Source organism: Orbicella franksi, chromosome 4 (assembly GCF_964199315.1).
Source record: "Orbicella franksi chromosome 4, jaOrbFran1.1, whole genome shotgun sequence".
Classification (NCBI taxonomy): domain Eukaryota; kingdom Metazoa; phylum Cnidaria; class Anthozoa; order Scleractinia; family Merulinidae; genus Orbicella; species Orbicella franksi.
In genome coordinates, this window is record NC_138148.1 from 16,005,720 (window position 1) to 16,025,497 (window position 19,778).

The 19,778-nt window shown below is 39.3% G+C and overlaps 1 protein-coding gene and 1 pseudogene across 2 annotated transcripts; both read right to left on the reverse strand.

Moving 5' to 3' along the window:
- Window positions 1–864: 864 nt before the first annotated feature.
- Window positions 865–19,747, reverse strand: LOC145485554 (uncharacterized; annotated as a pseudogene). Its single transcript, XR_014049208.1, has 7 exons — window positions 18,739–19,747; window positions 12,544–12,641; window positions 12,084–12,116; window positions 11,636–11,707; window positions 10,640–10,819; window positions 8,660–9,193; window positions 865–8,539 (listed from the first exon to the last, which is right to left on the reverse strand). The product of XR_014049208.1 is annotated as an uncharacterized LOC145485554 (transcript).
- LOC145484731 (uncharacterized) lies at window positions 12,876–15,774 on the reverse strand. The gene has a single exon (XM_081463361.1). It carries the CDS (start codon window positions 14,712–14,714, stop codon window positions 13,050–13,052), a length of 1,665 nt encoding a protein of 554 aa, XP_081319487.1. The 5' UTR covers window positions 14,715–15,774; the 3' UTR covers window positions 12,876–13,049.
- Window positions 19,748–19,778: the final 31 nt, after the last annotated feature.

Sequence of the window (19,778 nt, forward strand, 5' to 3'; positions counted from 1 at the left end):
ACCGCTCTTCGGTCATTATCAAGCAAGATGTAAGAAGTAAAATTTGCATAGATATGTATAGCTACAAAGAGGTAAGAATGTGTAAAAAATTATTAATGAAGTAAAAATATGTAAAAAGTATGTAAAAGAATTTACAAAGTAGTGCTTAAAACAATAAAAACAAGTAAAACTAATTAATAATAAAAAAAAAAGATTATTTAAAAACTTTCGCACGAATAGAGTCAGATTGTACATTGAGACTTGGTCTCAGTTCATGAATAGAAAACATTTCAAAAATAAGACAGTCAAACTTGGTTGTACATTTCTTTAAAATCGAAAAGTTATTAGTAAGATCTTTAGGGGCCAAAGAATGTTCCTCGCGAAAATGTTTTCCAATTGATGACGATGGGTTTTTGTGCTCATCGACGCGTTGGTGCAAGTGCCGGCGCGTAAAACCAACATAACCTGCATCGCACAGGTCACATTTAAAATGGTACACAAGGGACTGTTGATTAACGACTGGCGGCTTGACTTCACGTGATTTCAGGTCTCGCTCAATCTTGTGGCTGATGAAAACAGGTTGGATGGTGGTGTTTTTTTAATTTTTTTATTAATTAGTTTTACATGTTTTTATTGTTTTAAGCACTACTTCGTAAATTCTTTTACGTACTTTTTACATATTTTTACTTCACTAATAATTTTTCACACATTCTTACCTCTTTGTAGCTGTATATATCTATGCAAATTTTACTTCTTACATCTTGCTTGATAATGACCGAAGAGCGGTCGAAACGTCGCAAACTTTTACCGTTTATTTTTATTGTCAAATGTTTTAAAAAACCCTTACTGATAAAGGTCACGGTCTTGTGGTAAATTACTCTTCGACGCGTTCAAACGGTGCTTGTATACTTCCATGTCACTATCAGGTGATGACAATGTTGGTTCCTGGTTTGCCATTTCCAAAACGTACCGGAAAAAGGTTTCAATTTCTCAAATTTTAGCGCTGGGTTTGTTTTAGTATGTTCTTAAAAACAATCCAACGTCTGTGAGATTCAAAGTTGCTAGAAAATGAGCTCTTACGAAAAGGAGTAAGAAGTTTACATACAGATTGCATTTTGTATTATTCATATTTTAGTGTAGATATTTTAGTCTTACCAGTTTTGTATTTTGTATTAGTCCGTGTTCCCTTATTAGTATGGGTGTCTCTCAGGCTACGTGGTTTGACACCTTAATAAAGTGCTGCTGGAACAGGGCATGCGAAGTACATGGGGAGTCTTTACCGGCTGCGTTATTGTTTACATTTTGCATTATTATAGTACGACTTACACAGAAAATGTATCACGTTAGATACAAACATCAAAAAAGATTTCGAAAAGTAGTAATTTAAGATATCTTCTAGCTGTTTGGATATAACTTTTGTAAAATGATGAACACATGCATTCTTCTTGGATAGTTAATGTTGCCATGCCATTCAATATTCAGAGCAAGTTTTGTTTCTAGTTTGATAAGAATCTTAAGGCTTATGTTGAAAATATTGTAAACAATGATTCGCCGTTGAGGGAGAAAATATAGACGCAATTTAATCATAGGAAACACGCAAATGTAAGGTCAAACTGGTTTTGATGTGTTTCCTGTGGACTTTGTGTTGCGATGACGTCTGCGTTATTGCAATTTTTGCAGAATCACTTCCCGGCCACGTGCTGTACCTCAATGTCTTTCAAGGTCATAATTTCTGTCCAAGTATACAGATCAATTTTCAAGAAAAGGAAAGGTGTGTACACTTAACCTGGGATCAGAAATCTCTGCTAGCTATTTGGGTGATCATTGCAGTAGTTTTAAATTGCTTAAAGCGTCCGTGTTTGCTGCCCTTTGTCCTTCGTGTACTACATTTAGGCCCCGTCCCCGCATCCGGTTATTTTTGAATCCTCAGCCTTTTATTTCCCGATACGCCTTCCCTCCACATGCATCCGGCGAATTCGGAAGCGAATCCGGATAGTTTTGCTACGTGTGGACGGGGAAATTTTGGAATCCAGAAAGAAAAAGTTGCGTATTCAAAAATATCCGCATACGTGTGGATGGGGCCTTAAAAGGTTTAGTGCCATATTTTCTTAATTAATCTTAACTTTGGAGTCATATCTCTCGATGTGGTTTCTTTTGTTTCATGCCCCTGAGTCGCGGAATCAAATCAAGCAATAAGACAAATAAGCTAGAACAGTCAACAATCATTTATTAAGAGGCCCTGCGCCTAAGAAACGACCGATGATTTCCGGCTAAAAAATAAAATCGGCCGATTTTTATCTCCCAAGTAGAGGTTACCGAATACTATTTAAAAATGAATTTCTTTTGTTTCAGTTTAGCTTTAAACCAAAAATATCGAGCCGCAAACTTTTTCCGTCTGATAGCAGCAAAATCAGGCCGAAAATCAGGCCCCGCAAAATACTGTTCAGAAATTACTATCGCAACGCAAAATAATGAGAAAACTACACAGTGTTGAAGAAAAAGGCCTTTTAATGCAATATCATTCGATAAACATAAAAAAACTGCCGAAGCGATTAAAAAATAACGTTTCAAATGTTGCATACTAAATTAGATGGAGCGTTGGAGTTGATTTTAAAATAATTATTTCTCAAAAGTCCAACGCTGTTGAAAGCAATCACAGTGATGAATTAGACATTGGAGGGATACACATCACGTTTCTGGAAAAACATTTTTCGGCCAAAGTATATTGATCTTGTACAAAGCGTTCGAAGTTACCGTGTTTACCGTTATCCTGCTACTTCGGCGAAACACTTCTCTTTTGCCAATACGGCCGTGGATAGCGTGTTAAACGCCACTTTAAACCTTGCTAGGCATTCAAAAACCATCCTGAGTAGAAGGATGTAGAATTGAAAGAGAAAGGAAGATGAAAAATACGCAGAAAAAGAAAATAACTCGAAATTACCGTCTGCTAACGAAAGTTGAATCTGGAAAATGTCGTCGTGTGACAGCGGCCATTGACGTCATTTGTCACGTCAAGTCGCAAGAGCGTGGGAAAACGAGTCTGCAATGTCCGGGCGGTCAGCGGCTAGGAATCCAGTCGTGACCCCATAACTCAGATCACGCTGCGGCCAAAACGGTGTGGCGGTTGGGGAAGTTTTTCTTTTTGAGTGACCATCATTGGTGAAAAATAACATAACATTGTTCCACTAAACGTTTTCTGGCCGGGAAAAATTGTTTCCCTATTTGTGCATTCGTTTGCATTCCGCCGCTATTTGTACAAATGATGTCAATGGCCGCTGTCACGCGACGACATTTTCCAGATTCAACTTTCGTTAGCAGATGGTAATTTCGAGTTATGTTCTTTTTCTGCGTATTTTTCATCTTCCTGTCTCTTTCAATTCTACGTCCTTCTACTCAGGATGGTTTTTGAATGCCTAGCAAGGTTTAAAATGGCGTTTAACACGCTATCCACGGCCGTATTGGCAAAAGAGAAGTGTTTCGCCGAAGTAGCAGGATAACGGTAAACACGGTAACTTTGAACGCTTTGTACAAGGTCAATATACTTTGGCCGAAAAATGTTTTTCCAGAGACGTGATGTGTATCCTTCCAATGTCTAATTCATCACTGTGATTGCTTTCAAAAGCGTTGGACTTTTGAGAAATAATTATTTTAAAATCAGCTCCAACGCTCCATCTAATTTAGTATGCAACATTTGAAACGTTATTTTTTAATCGCTTCGGCAGTTTTTTTATGTTTATCGAATGATATTGCATTAAAAGGCCTTTTTCTTCAACACTGTGTAGTTTTCTCATTATTTTGCGTTGCGATAGTAATTTCTGAACAGTATTTTGCGGGGCCTGATTTTCGGCCTGATTTTGCTGCTATCAGACGGAAAAAGTTTGCGGCTCGATATTTTTGGTTTAAAGCTAAACTGAAACAAAAGAAATTCATTTTTAAATAGTATTCGGTAACCTCTACTTGGGAGATAAAAATCGGCCGATTTTATTTTTTAGCCGGAAATCATCGGTCGTTTCTTAGGCGCAGGGCCTCTTAAAGCTTTTGACACTGAAGCTTAATAAAAAAAAGTGGCGAACACGAAAACTGACCGATCTGGAATGACCTACATCTCCCGCCAAATGCCTAAATAGGCCCTAAACGTCCCATAAGGCCCTGCAAACCGCTCCATCATGCCGTCAGAATAGTAATTTCTGACTAATTCGTTGACACTCAATCGTAAGAAATTACATCTTGATTTTTGTTTTCATTTTGCAATGGAGTGGCTCTTTTGCATAACACAAATGTTGATTGCTTTGCATTTTATGTTTCGTGCTTGCAGGGAGTGGGTGTGATGTCCTCTACGCCTCTGTAATCCAGTCAAAACTGGAGACTTAAATGTTAGTGAGGAGTTTCATCTCGTGATATGTTTTGTAATGAGGCAGTTTACCTGACTGGTTGAAAAGAGGTTTAAATTAATTTGTCCATACATAGGATTTTCCGTGGATTAGTTGGAAAGTAGAATATCACTTAGAGTTCATATAGACAAATGGATCGTTTTAGGATTTATCTGAATAAAGCCTAAGGGTTTATTATAGCCCTAACCCTAGGGATTTATTATATAAATCCATCTTTATGTTACGAACTCACAAGGTGACCACCTCCAGTTGGCTAGATAGCTCAGTTGGTAGAGTACTGCAATGGTATCGCAGAGGTCATGGGTTCGTATCCCGTTCAGGCCTAAAACAATTTTTTCAGGCTATAATTTCACAACTGCTCAAGTTGTGTGAATAACTGCGATGATCTGTTATATCTTCATATCATTTTTTGCAGTTCAAGTATATGATCTTTCATATATTTTCGTGTATTCTTCTCCTTCCGCCGACCGGTTAGCTCAGTTGGTAGAGCGCCGGACTTCTGTGCGGGAAGTCTAGGGTTCGAGCCCAGACCGGACCAACACTCAGGGTCTTAAAATAACTGAGGAGAATGTGCTGCCTTTGTGATGACATCTGCAAATGGTTAGACATTCTAGTCTTCTCGGATAAGGACGATAAACCGTAGGCCCCGTCTCCTGCATCTTCACGGTTATGGTCAGCAGGGGACGTTAAAGAACCCACACACTTATCGCAAAGAGTAGGGCATGGAGTTCCCGGTGTTGTGGCCTGGTCTTGTTCCGAAATTACATTGGGGGCATCTGTAAAAATAAATCCTCATTCGTTGTAAACTGCTCAATTGCAGTCTGTCTAAGACCCCCGCAAAGTGTTGTAAAGCGCATTGAGCATATGGAAATGCGCTATATAAATACCGTCATTATTCTGCGGGTAGATTACGAACTCACGAAGTGACCAGCTCCCAGCTGGCTTGACAGCTCAGTTGGTAGAGCACTGCACCGCTATCGCAGAGGTCATGGATTTAAATCCCTTTCAGGTCTGAATTTTTGGCACCTTGCTCCAGGATATTTGATTGTATCACCATGGCGATAGAAATGGTGGGTAAAAAATGAAAAATTAAGGGGAAAAAAATGATAGGATAAGAGACTCGAGTGTAATCATAGCATTCCCTCCGACCAATAACAGTGAACTCAGATTATCCATTGAATCAACAATCCTTTAAATTCGAAGCAAATACCTTTAGCCGGCATGAGACGCGAGAAAAAGTGACCTAGTGAGTCTGGTTCCCGCAGATATATTCAAAGGAGTGGACAATGTTATCCCCTAGGTAGCACGCTACTTAGCAGATGGCGTAGTTTGTTTCGGCAACACTTGTCCACTGAATTTCGATTTGTCCAGTCGATAACGTTATCCACCCTTTGAACAACTGGCTCATATTGGATGACAGAGTCGCGTGAATTCCTTGTTAATTGTTTAGCGTTGAAATGCAAAAGCAAACAAAATGTGAATTACTTTGCACCTAAGGGAAAACAGCTCTACAGAAATAAAAACTTGATTGACACATGAATGTAACTGCTTTTAAAGCCTATTTCCGTATGATCGTTGGCGATCACTACAGAAAAAAAAGAAAAGTAAGCGATCCTTGCGAACTCCGGGTTTCATAAATGATCGGCACGACTACTACAGTCGAAATAGAACTAGGAGTGCGTTTGGTGCTAGTCTGACGCGGTGTTTCGTCTCGGCCAAGATACTCTTCAGAGATCTTTAGAGTTCATAGGCAAAATTCGTTGAGCATCACGCCCAAAGTCCCGTTCGCAAATTGTTAATGTTGACAATCTGACCCTCTATCGCAAAAGGTTGGGAATCCTTCTGAGATAGAGGACCAGAATCCAATCTAAGATTTTCTTAAAGAAGCACACCCTAAGTCTGTCTCACCAGTCATTGTCGCAGAAGAGTGGTTTCCATATGATTACAGTAATTGCTGAACCCTTTTTTTTGCAGCGATCGCAGCGTTCTTACGGAAGCTAACCTTAACGTATAGTTTAGGCTAAATAGTCAAGCTTGTCAGTGGACAATTTTCCCCAGACTAAAAGTTCCAGTCGCTTATTTTTGGCTTAGACTTTTCCTTTGTATATTTGCTCACCTTAGTAAATTTTTGAGTTGATTTTATCTTTATCGAAAAAAAAAATGATCAGGTATTTACAAACTGTTTGTAAGCTTTTCAAAATTCCGTTAGTTAATCACATACAGAATGTTCCAGGTATTGTAACAACCGTCGTTGCACCGAAAAGTTTTACCCGCCGTATCACATTATTCAACCCGCAATAATTCTTTATAACGGAATTGGCGAAAACAAGGATTGGCCTTTGGGTTAATTGTTAGTCCATAAAGACCATAACTACTAATAAATTTTAATAATGATGGTGACTTACTAAACTCTAGTTAGGTTTAGCAAGAGAATAGTAAATCAACGTGCTAGCTTTCCATCTGAATTCATGTTTACGCATGAAATTGACAGTTTCATACAGTCTACGCCTGGGTCACAATGCATACTGCAGGAGTCATATCTGACAATATCTGCTTTTGGACCTTGGCAATGAGTGAGAAATTGAGTGTAAAGTTCGAGGTACTCACTGGCGCGCTATTTCGCAATCAAAATTGTTCAAACCATGTGTTAGTGAACTTTTAAACAGCCCTCCCGGCTGTTCTTCACTTCCTTTCTTAACGTTATTCAATAACTCAAAGCATGTCACCGGTTGTTGTCGTAACCAGCTGCAGTTTATTTGTACTGCTTCATTACATTACTACGTAAGTCTATATATAGCCCTAACCGTTTTCCAAAACCAATATTTTAAAAACATTCCATTAAAATACCACCACCACCACCACCAAAACCACCACCGTCATCGTAATGTTATCGTCGTCGTCGTCATCATCATCATCATCATCATCATCATCGTCATCATCATCATTTTTAATCATTTGCCACACAATAAAATTTCAATGTACAGTAAAAATACTTTGATAGGGCGTGGAGAGCTAAAAAACAACCAGGCTTACAGCAGAGGCCATCTCAGTCGTTAACATATATGATTTAAATTTTTAGCCTCGTTTGGGCACTTTTTTTTAATGATATTTAATCATATTTATCTTAACCCTTGGAAGGTTTGGTAAACAAGGCAAAGTAATTATAAGCTGGATGCGATGAATGTTGCGTATCATGTTACAGATTGAAAATTTTCAAATAGAGCGGTTTTCAATAGCCCTTTTCAAGGTTAGGTTTTCTCATTTGTATTACAATGTAATCCAATGTGAATGCGACGTCGCAATGTCGAGCTGAAAATTTAAAAACCCCGAAATTGCCTTATACGCATGCCAGATTATGTTGCAAAGCAAATGAGAAAAGTTAACCGTGAAAGGGGCCATTGAAACCAAACTCAAACCAACTACTTTCCAATTAGATTACTCAACAAATCTCAAAGCTTAGTTAAACCAAGACCAAAGTAATTGCCTAATTACTTTCGACACTCAATTGAAAAGTGCTCTATAAACGTCACAGATGCAATCATTCAATGACGTATCCATTTTGCAACCTACACGGTGGGAGAGGTAGTCACAGTGCCACTAGTGATTTCAAGTTGGCCTTTTTGAGTCTTTGTCAATGAACGAGTCCAACATTATGATTCATATTTCTCCTCCGTTTTAAGTTGGACACTCCCAGTAGTGAATGTAACAATACATACGGGAGTCCCCTTTAGCCTGGGTACCCTTGCATCTATTAGAAAAAGACCAGATTGTTCCTAGCATCTGCCAAGAGCTAAATTGAACCACAACATATCTAATAAGAAAGGTATTTGTACACACGTAATGATCGCGATTGTCAGTTTTGGATAAATTATGGTTTTACAAATGCTACGACTATGTGTAACACATTGCAGTGGCTCGTCACTTAAAAGGTAGTAATCAAGAGAAGCTGCTACCACCGCGCCTGGATTGAATTACTTCCTCTGTCAGTTCACGATTAGTTATGTTGGACACTCCCAGTAGTGAATGTAACAATGCATCTGGGAGTCCCCACTAGACAGAGTACCCTTGCATGTACACGTGTATTTTCTTTATCCACCAGATGTGCTGCTCGAAAGTGTCGCAAATTTTGCGTCATTCGAGTCACAGTTAACACCAAGAAACTTCTTACCCTGCAACATATAAAATATAGTCGATGAAGTTAATAAAAAGGGAATTTATTTAACATATTACATAATTTCATGTTTCATAGGGAAAAAGCCAGACTTTACTATAATTACTTTTAAACCTACATTTGGTTCAGTTTTTTGGACGACCGCTCTAGCATACACATCCGAGGTTTTGCCAGCGCTGGATCCTTTTACGTAAGAACAAAGTGTCAGATTGCTAGAGCCAGGTGATCCGGGAGGTCCCTGAGTACCTGGTGATCCAGGAGATCCTAGAAGGCCGTGTGTACCATTGTATCCTGGTGGTCCAAGAGGTCCAGGAGGTCCAGGAAAGCCCTGGTTGCCATTGTATCCTGGTGGTCCAGGAGGTCCAGGAAGGCCCTGGGTACCATTGTATCCTTGTGGTCCAGGAGGTCCAGGAAGGCCCTGGGTACCATTGTATCCTGGTAGTCCAGGAAGGCTCTGGTTACCATTGTATCCTGGAGGTCCAGGAGGTCCAGGAAGGCCCTGGGTACCATTGTATCCTGGTGGTTCAGGAAGTCCAGGAGGACCCTGGGTACCATTGAATCCTGGCGGTCCTTTGGGACCTGGAATCTTAGTTGCGTTGATAACTTGGATGATACAAGGAAATTTGTTAGTGGCACTCGCAGAGCAGAGAGGCTACGGCCGCCTCTCGTCCCTGAGTGTCACTAGGTAATCAAGGATTAAGACGATTATCCAGCTGGTAAAGCAAGCGAACGTGCAAAGTAGACAAGCACTCGAAGCAAGCTAGGAAGCAAATCCAGATAACAAGCTGGAAAGCAAACAAACAAGCAAGCAAGCCTTGCAGAACGTAATCAAATAAAGAAGGTACACGAGAAAGCAAGCAAAAAAGTAAACAAGTAAGGAAACACTAAAATACACACAGCGTTGAGGCAACCTCTAAGGGAATTAGCTGTCGCCACAACACTCTGTGAAATTGACCCCTGGCTCACTTCCCGTCCAGCTGATTTCTTGTTGAACACAAGATAACACTGATTACAACTCAACTCTCCTACAATTTATTTCTCTGATCTTGCTCACGAACCATCAGTCAAATATCAAAGTAACGCTTTCTAGTAATTTAATGCAAGGATTTGCGCAGTTCATATGAATTGAAGGTACAATTGCGGATAAGGTATTAATTTGCATATTTTCTTTTTTACCATGGAAGCACTATGGAAACTGTTTTCTTTCCAAGTTTGTACCATATTTCTTGGTCACGGTCCGATCAAAGCAACGGTAAGCAAGCAATAAAAATTGCAAAGATCATTTTAACCTTATAAAATTGAATTAATCAACAAAATTATACAAAAAACCTTAAAGATTAAACTTCAGATAAACGCTAATTTTTAGTTAAGTGTTTTCTCCTGGATTCACCTGCGTCTCGCGTTGATCGCGGGCCACTTAACAGTGACGAAAGATTGTTTGTGACGTCATCGTGTTTTGGCTGCCCACTCAGTATGTAAATGGTACTCCCTCAAAAAGGCGTTTCTCATGCGCCCCTCACTACTACAATGTTTGTAGAAAAGTGTTCAAAGTTATTTATCAGTGGAGTGGAATGGTATTACTTCAATATGGACTGTGAAGATAAAAGCCAACCAAAAACAATCCAAAATAGAAAGGCAGGCAGTTCCATGAAAGGTGGCGTAACTTGTTTTTAGATTAGGTCAAAAACGGCAACTGATGAAGTGCAATTTAATGCCAATAACAATTTGTCTCTAGGTTTTGTTGTCAAGGGAAAACTTGAGAAAGCAATCACGGCAAAACATCGGCTCCTTATATCGGAACTTATACCACAAGCAAAACTGCAAGCAAGCAAACAGAACGCAAGAAATCAAGCATTTATGTATTACAAGTACTGAGAATATCCTGGTGATGTGTGTTGTTGTTGTGTATATCATTACTGCGTGGAACGAGTTAAAAAGTTACTGATGTTTCTGTAACCTATATGTTCCCTTAAAAATTTGAATGGCCCATTGCTCTGCATGTTTTCTCAATGAAAATGCAATATTTCAGTGATTGGGTTAAGCCCGTACCCGAGCTCGTCATGGCCTTTGAAAAGTAAGCAAACCGTTACTGCTTTACTTTGGCGCAGTTTTAGTAAATTCTCATTTGTACCTTTCGATCAAGCTGAACGATTTCTTGTTGCACGTGTATTAGTTTTTCGTTTATACTTGCGTTCACTGCAGGTAAAAGGGCTGATAGACTGTCGATCCTTTTGGATGAAGTCTGTATTGCCAGCCACAGCTCTATTGCATTCTTTTCCTAAGACAAAAAGAAAAAGAAACACCTTACCTTCTAACACCATAGCACCTTAGGCTTCTACTCGGTTTTAGCTCTTCCGATCCCGGATATAAGTCCCCCCCCCCCCCCCCCCTCGCCGCCCACCGCTCCGACGAAAACCTGAAACTTATTGTAATTTCGCAGCAGATCTTGAAATAACTAGTGAGTACAGTGAAACCTCTATTAAGCGGACCCCCAATTAAGCGGGGACTTACCCTGGTCCCGAAATAGACTAATTTGGATATACTAAAATTCAGCCTAAAACAACAGACGAGTACGAGGATCTGGGGAATTGAATACAGAGTTTGTGGGATTTATTGCCCAGAGCCTCGTTCTGAGGTCTATTGTGTTAGGCTGAATTTTAATATATCGAAATTGGTCTATTAATGTGTTATATTTCCCTCTATTACGAACCCCTGTTCAGCGGACACCTCTATTAAGCGGACGCGGGTACTAAAATAAATTGTATTTGGCTAATTTCTATTGTTGAAACCTTTATCAAGTGGGCACCGGACTGAATTGACGATGTGGCATTAGATTTCGTCTTTGAAATAGTCGATTAAATGTCCCCGTATTATCGTTGCTGTATGGAAAGGGCATTATTACAAACAATTTAAGTTGGTAATGGAACTTAATTAAAGTACAGGGGAACCGTTGAATGTTAACACCTAACAAACATTGCGCAATTGTTATAAACCTTTTTTAAGCGGACACCCTCTATTAAGCGGACACTTGGGAAGAGGTTTCATTGTTTTTTAAAAGTGAGACTCGCCAATGATCATAACTATCAATAGCTACCTGATTTGTGTCTGAAGATGTGCTGGATTTATTGCAATTTGCAGAAGAAATACTTCCTTCAATCTTGTTCATCTGAAATAAACCATGTCTTTTTAGTTTTTCCAAGAATTATACATAGGATATAAAAACGTAAAAAGAGCTAAATTTAAGTAATGATACTTATGTATGCTGTAAAAATACTGTGAAAACACATTTTGCAAATTAAATGAAACGGTGAAAGGAAAGTCAATCTTTGATTTGCTCTGCTGAAATCCGATCCAAGCCTTTGGGAAGATTTGACAAGTGAGCAGACTCTTCATGTTAATTTTTGGAACGATATGGATCAACCCCAGTCTCTGTCATGTTTGTGGCAAAAAGAAAAAGCTTTTTTTTTTCTTCTGTTTATTCATGGTTTACGTGCTCAGCGCAATATGCAGATGGAAGTGTCACATCTTACTAATATACTCACTCTGATTCTGAGATTCTCCAGCTCTGCCGACATCTGCAAGAAATGGGAAAAAATAATAATAAAGTAAAAAAGACCAACGATTAAGTGTGACAAAAATAAATAAGCTGTTACTTTTTCGATTGAACCAAGATTATTTGAATATACAGCGATCTTTAAATTCCTTTTAACCTCAACTTTTTAGCAATGATTAGGATCCATTTTTGTGTTATTTTTAGTTATTTTCTGTATTTAGTGGTGCCAATCATCTACTGACGAACAAAATCGAATCTTGTTATTTTTCAACGCGCGTTTTATCTTGCGAATCTCGGTCTTTAACCTCATGTAAGCGTAGCTAAATAAATCACAGTCATCGATTATCTTAGAGATCAGATTTTCCCGTAAAGCTGCGGTTCACCCTGTAAAAAAGAGAAGTTAAAGAGAACAACGAGAGTGAAACAGGTCTTTGCCAATGTCATCCTACCAGAGATTGGCTGTCCTTGATTTCCTACAGTTCGGATGCCAGGTCTGAATTGTTTTCTTTCATTACCTTCAGCTTGGAGGCCAGGTTTGCCCCTAAGATTCGGTAAAAGAAGAGAGAAAAAAAAATGAACATTAAAAAAAGTAAGCATAGAAATAAGCAAATGGGCGAACAAACAGATGGGTAGCGGCAATTATCGGGTGAAGGTGATGTTGGCTTTGTTTTGTGACTTCGGGGAAAACGGCTGCGAAGGAGACTATTCGCCGAGTGACTTGCGCTTATCTTTATATATATATATATATATATATATATATATATATATATATATATATATTCATTAAATGTAGTTCAGGACTTCAGGAGTGATTCATCGTTTTATTGCTACAGACCTGTTTCGTATGGTCAACAAGTGACCACACTCATCAGGTAACATCAACGAATGACCGGTTAATTTAAATGCTGGCGGTTAAATACAAATTCAAATAGTTGCTATGGTGCTGATTATTGCGTTACGTTATCTTAAGGTTTTTGAGTACATATCTGTTTCTGTGAGGGCACGAAGTTGCTAATTCATTACGTTTGTTGAGGCTACATAGGTCTTTCCTGCAGATTATTAGAAATTTTTCGTAAAGACATAAACTGCATTTTTTAGTTACGTTGTTGTAAGGCTTGGATTTTCTGAGGACTTTCCATGCTATATTGAATGGTTTCTTGGCGTCTTTCAGTTTCCATACATGTTTTGACAGTTCGGTGCTGTTTCTTTTGTTGACGTGTCGGAAGGATGTTGTATGATTTCTGAAACGTTCTTTGAAGTTTGTTGCGAGTCCTACGTATGATTCTGTTTCTGTGTCGGTTGTTACGGTTGCTTGGTATACCACGTTCGTTTCAAGGCATTTACCTTGAAGGGGACATTCGTCTTTTGTTCGGCAGTTGCACTGTTTGTTGGGTTGTTGTGTTGGGGCTGTGTTGTAATCGGAGAGGAGTGTTTTGTTGTGTGACGAGATAATGGATTTCATGTTGGGCATGCAGGAGTAGCTAAGCTTGAGCGTGTGCCTGTTGAAGATCTTGTTAAGTGGGTGGTTCTTTGGGAAGCATTTGTCGACTATGTGGAGGAACTTCTTTCCTAGGTTGGTTTTGACGTTGGAGTTCCATGGGGGATTGTACCAGGTGATGTTTCTCTTGCGGTTTCTCCTCGGTGTTTGTATGGGCTGATGGTTGTATGTCAATTTGTAGGTGTATCCGCTTTCATTTAGAGCTTTTTGGTACGGGGGTATGGCTTCGTCGAAAACCTTTTGGCTTGATGAGATGCTTGTCAGCCTTTTGTTTATGTTTTCTGGGATGTTCTTTAGTAGTTGCGGGGGGTGGTTGCTCTGTCGATGGACGTATAGTAGTTTGTTGTTGGGTTTTGTAAATGGTTTGTAGGTTCCGCTTGTGAGGTCGAAGGTTACGTCTAAAAAGTTAACTGTTTTTTTGTTTGCTTCAATCGTGATTTTGAGGCCATTCGATTTGAATACATTGGTTACTTGCTGCTTTATTTTTTCTATTTCTCTTGGCATGGCTTTGCAAACAGCTAAACCATCGTCACGATAAAGTCCCACTTGATCTTTAAATTTGGCGGTGATTAGTGACAGCATGTATGTTCCCATGAGTTCGCAGGTTTCTGCACCGTCGTAAGAACCCATAGTTACGTCGAACATGTTGTCAGTGTTCTTTTTTGTCCATGGTGACTGCTGGTGGTATAGAAGTGACTTTTTGGCGTGGGTGATAATGTGGCGGTCTTGTTGGGTGATAGTGGTGAATTGGGATGCATAGTCTAGCGCTTTCATGAGGAGCTGTTCTGAGATTGAGGGATAGAAGTCGCAGACGTCAAAGGTGATGAACGCATGCTGGGCTTTTTCTGGTATGGCTTTAAACCATTCTATGGTGTTTGATGTGCTTTTCCATTGGTTCACTTTTGTTGCGTTGATTACTTTTTTGTTTATATTATCTAGAATTTGCTTGCTTATAATTCCAATTTCTGATTTGCTTGGGTTTATAAGTCGACAGGTCGGGTTGTTCAGGAAATCTGGCTTGTGGTCTTTCATGGTAATGAATGAATCTCTGTTAGCCGAAACTTCAATGCGGTCGTCTAGCCCAAGTTTTTCTGCCACTTTCTTGTCAACAGAAGTTATCATATTCGGCACATTTTGGTTCGTCTTTTTGTAGGCTTTCGTTACGTTCTTGTGTACAAGGGTCACGTAGTCTTTCGGTTCGGTCTTGTAGTGGTTGGTTGTTTTATCTGCCTTTACGTAAATGTGCCAAAAAGCTCTAAATGAAAGCGGATACACCTACAAATTGACATACAACCATCAGCCCATACAAACACCGAGGAGAAACCGCAAGAGAAACATCACCTGGTACAATCCCCCATGGAACTCCAACGTCAAAACCAACCTAGGAAAGAAGTTCCTCCACATAGTCGACAAATGCTTCCCAAAGAACCACCCACTTAACAAGATCTTCAACAGGCACACGCTCAAGCTTAGCTACTCCTGCATGCCCAACATGAAATCCATTATCTCGTCACACAACAAAACACTCCTCTCCGATTACAACACAGCCCCAACACAACAACCCAACAAACAGTGCAACTGCCGAACAAAAGACGAATGTCCCCTTCAAGGTAAATGCCTTGAAACGAACGTGGTATACCAAGCAACCGTAACAACCGACACAGAAACAGAATCATACGTAGGACTCGCAACAAACTTCAAAGAACGTTTCAGAAATCATACAACATCCTTCCGACACGTCAACAAAAGAAACAGCACCGAACTGTCAAAACATGTATGGAAACTGAAAGACGCCAAGAAACCATTCAATATAGCATGGAAAGTCCTCAGAAAATCCAAGCCTTACAACAACGTAACTAAAAAATGCAGTTTATGTCTTTACGAAAAATTTCTAATAATCTGCAGGAAAGACCTATGTAGCCTCAACAAACGTAATGAATTAGCAACTTCGTGCCCTCACAGAAACAGATATGTACTCAAAAACCTTAAGATAACGTAACGCAATAATCAGCACCATAGCAACTATTTGAATTTGTATTTAACCGCCAGCATTTAAATTAACCGGTCATTCGTTGATGTTGCCTGATGAGTGTGGTCACTTGTTGACCATACGAAACAGGTCTGTAGCAATAAAACGATGAATCACTCCTGAAGTCCTGAACTACATTTAATGAATATACTATGCTCCCCTAAGAGTTGAGAGCTTTTTGAAATCCATTCACCACAAGGAAATAGAATTTATATATATATATATATATATATATATATATATATATATATACATCTGTGTGTACGGTGGCGGATCTGGGAGAATATAGGGCCTATGAGCCAAAAATGTATATTCCTCCCCCCGTTATTTCAATAAAATAGTGTTCATCTGTCGGTTCATTTACTATTATTAGGTAAATAGTATAGTTTGAATTTTCTTTTTTTCTGGATGTATATTTCACTTGTCATACACCGTATTGTAAGATCTTAGTTTTAGCATTTTAATATCAGATCTGTTTCGCTGAAATTAATATTCATGTTTTACTGATTTTCATTTTTTGTGTATCTTCCTCAGAAAATATGATCTGCCAAAGAGATTACACCAAACTTCTATGTATTTTTAATAACTGGTGTAATTTTGACACCGATCTGATTAAACTGATTCAAAATGCTTGGTATGGTCCAGAACAAATTTTTTTAAAGATATTTTAATAAAATGTAAATTACTTTTTGTGGTTACTGGAAGTAATCGTTATGTCATCGGGTCCGTTAGTAAGTAAGTAAGTAAGTAAGTAAGTAAGTAAGTAAGTAAGTAAGTAAGTAAGTATATACAGTACCGATGAAATGTAAGTTGACAGTCACTCGAAACTCGAACGACTCGACTCGATCCTCGATCCTCGAAACTCGAAAACTTCGAGTATCGAGTCTCGAGTCGAGTCCTTCGAGTTTCGAGTCGAGTCCTTCGAGTATCGAGTCGAATCATTCGAGTTTCGAGTCGAAGTGACAAAGAATTTAGCGCTCGATTGATTTTTCCTGTACGTGTCAATCTTTCGAGTCGCGACTCCAGAGGCGGTAGGCGACTCTACATTTGTAAATCGGTTGGCTTAGTTAAATCGATTGTTTTGTCCCTCGGTTGAACTTCTTTCGATCTGGAGTTAATTATCGTTCAATTCAGAGTAACAACAGAGTAACAGTTCTGAAGACGACGCTGAGTTTCGTTTAAATCAACTGTACGAAGGGCTCAATAGAAATCAGAAACGTTAACTCTCGAGGTGCGTACGCGACTTGATATCACCAGCTTCCAATCGGTTGTTGGTTTTGACGCTTGGTATGAACACATTTCTTTCGATTCAGAGCTATCTTTAATCCATTCGCTGATGATTTCACGGGAACTTTTCCGGTCAGTTTTCAATTCGACGCTGGGTTTGTTTTTACGGCTCGATAGAAGGTGGAAACTCTCGAAGCGGGTTGTTTCCCGCAGACAAGAAAATGCACGTCAAAATTGAAAGATCTTATCTTCCGCTGAAGTTACATGTAAGAACAATTGTTCGATTACCTATAATAATGTCACAAAAATTAAGATATATCAACTGTTAAAGCTGTTAAATAAAAAAAAAATGAATAAATCAGTGGAAAACCTTTCTGCTTCATTCAATCTAGAATTTTACTAGCCGTGAGAAGCAACGATTCTGATTGGCCAGCCTGTAATTGTAAGCCAACAAAAAGAGTCAACACAGTCTTTTCGTCTGGGATCCGTCTAGGTTTTTTACGAAGGCACACGAAGTTTTGTTTGTAGTTTAAACCAAGTTGTTATGTTAAACATGCCTTAATGTAACAGAAGTTCACACGACATGAGTAATTTAATGCTGCCATGCAAGTTTCGCAGTTTCATCGAGTCGCACAAACATAATCGGCGAAAATCACGAAAATGAACATTATGCAAATTCAAGTAAGTAAGGTAGTCCGTGACTTCTTGGATCTCACGAAGCGAGGCCGAAAATACTTCGAGATTTGCTCAAGTTCTTTTGATCGATTTTCACCTTCAAAACGCGAGTTTTCGTGAAAATGACTACTTTTACTGTTTAAAATTGCTTCCGTTTAATTTGATATCTCTATTGGAGTGAAAAAATTGCGAAAACATAGCGTTACGGAGCATTACGAATGACTACTACGATCTCTAACCGCTGACCGCACGAAGGACATTGCAGACTCGTTTTCCCACGCTCTTCGACATGACGTGACATCGTTTGGATAATCATATATGTTTGTGAGTGGCCGCAATGTTTTCTTAGTTTTCCATCTTTCTTTCTCATATAACCAGACATAGCTTTCACCGAATGTGCCAAAGTATTTTTCTCGAAGAATCTTGCAGTATTTTGAGCGGTTTGCGAAAGGCTTTGATTGGAAATACGATTGTTACGTGCCTTGAAAGCATCCATCGGGCAAATAAATGCACATTCTCAAATTGATATGTACCGTTGTGGTTAATCACTATCCAGTAACCACATGTCTTCTCAGAGGGCTTTTGTTTCATATCGGCATTGCCCTTACGTCGACGCGGTTACTACTAAAGCTCATTAATTGGTACAAGAAAAAGCCCGTCTTCGGTGTCCCTCAATTTCAGTTACTTTTGGAGCATGTCAGTCATCTTGACCATCGTTAATAGAGGGAAATGGTTATGAAACTTAGCAAAGTTCTTTGTTGTTTGTTTTTGTTGGCTATTTTGGGCTTGACCCTGCGCAAAACCTGACAAATTAAAAAGGTGGTTATGTATGCTCATGCAACTAACCAATAGAAGCATTGCGATTATGTAATTCATACATAGTCAATGAGAAAAAACGGAAAAGATGTGCAGGGTCAAGGGCATTCCAACATAAATCTTAGCCTCTTTGTTTGTTTCTTTGAGGTTTACCAGGCTTCTTAACCATTCCCTCTATTAACTATGTCTCGAGATTTGATACTTTAGCGTAATTCACGGTTCTGCGGATATGAAACCTCCCGAGTCGCTTGCGAAAAGCGTTCCCTAGAATTGTCTTAATATTGCGACTAAATTATTTTAATTACAGCGGTTAGGAGTGAGTTGGTCGAACGTCAAGTAAAATTTGCATAAAAAAGATATGTTGAAATACATTTTTTCAGTACTCCTGATTTCACTCACCATGCACATCAGCTGAATCTTTTGAAGCAGTTAAGTTGTTTCGAGACAGCATCATTGTTAAAGCTAAAACCAAAGTGGCAACAGCAGTCAGGAAAGCAACAGCAACGACAGCGGCTGCAACTAACAGCATTGGACGGAATGCCACTGTATCCGGTTCTTTGGCTGGTTGTCGTTTCGTCTTTGTCTCGTGCGCAGATGTCTCAATGCTCGCTCGTTTTGTTGCAGGGTTTTCGCTGTTGCCATTTCCATCATCATAGGTTCTGGCCTCAGTTCTCTTTTTGGATTCCATCTCGAAATAAATGGTGTCTTTTCCGACTTCTGCTTTATCCATCGTTTAATGGTAAGGGATGTTCCTCTTCCACAGTAATATTATATAACTAGATGCCCAAACCTATGTCAAGCCCAAAACAATGTTTCCCCGAAATCTTTTTACTCCGTCATGTGATGAGGGTTTTTGACATTAGTTTTCAGTATTTGCATTCCAGATCGGAACAAGTAGAAACGCGTTGCTTTTCGGAATTTCCCTGAAGCAATTGTCTGGAGACAGTCACCAAAGGATTTTTGTAACAAACAAAGATTATGTGCATTCTAGTTCGAAACCAGACGGTCATTAGTTCCATAGAACTTTTAAAAATCAAACTTGACCTGTTGTTTGAAAAACATGCGCTGATAGCCGCTCACACTATATGCCAGCATAGTCACGGTACATCAGCTCAGCGACCTTCACAACTTCAACGTTTTGATTGGTCACCTGGCGTAGGATATCCATCACTGTAGGTACAATTTCTCAATCAAAAGCTCAATTAGAAACCCTGTGAAAGCTTTCGGAAAAAGACTTATTAAGAGAAAAAGTCTAATCAAAGGTGTAAATTATGGGAGTTCTTGTGTTTCAGAGGCAAAGTCGTGTTTCAGTGTCCGTAGCCCGAGGGCTCGGGCTCCCCAGCTAAGTCTGGTTCGTTCATTTTGACTGCTGAAGTACTTCTTAGTCCCTCGACGTAAATATTGCTATATCAACTGCCAATCAGAAAATTGTTCGTATC

Bases quoted from the DNA above. Each gene is read 5' to 3' on its own strand.
- LOC145484731 (XM_081463361.1), bottom strand. From the start codon at position 14,714: ATGATAACTTCTGTTGACAAGAAAGTGGCAGAAAAACTTGGGCTAGAC.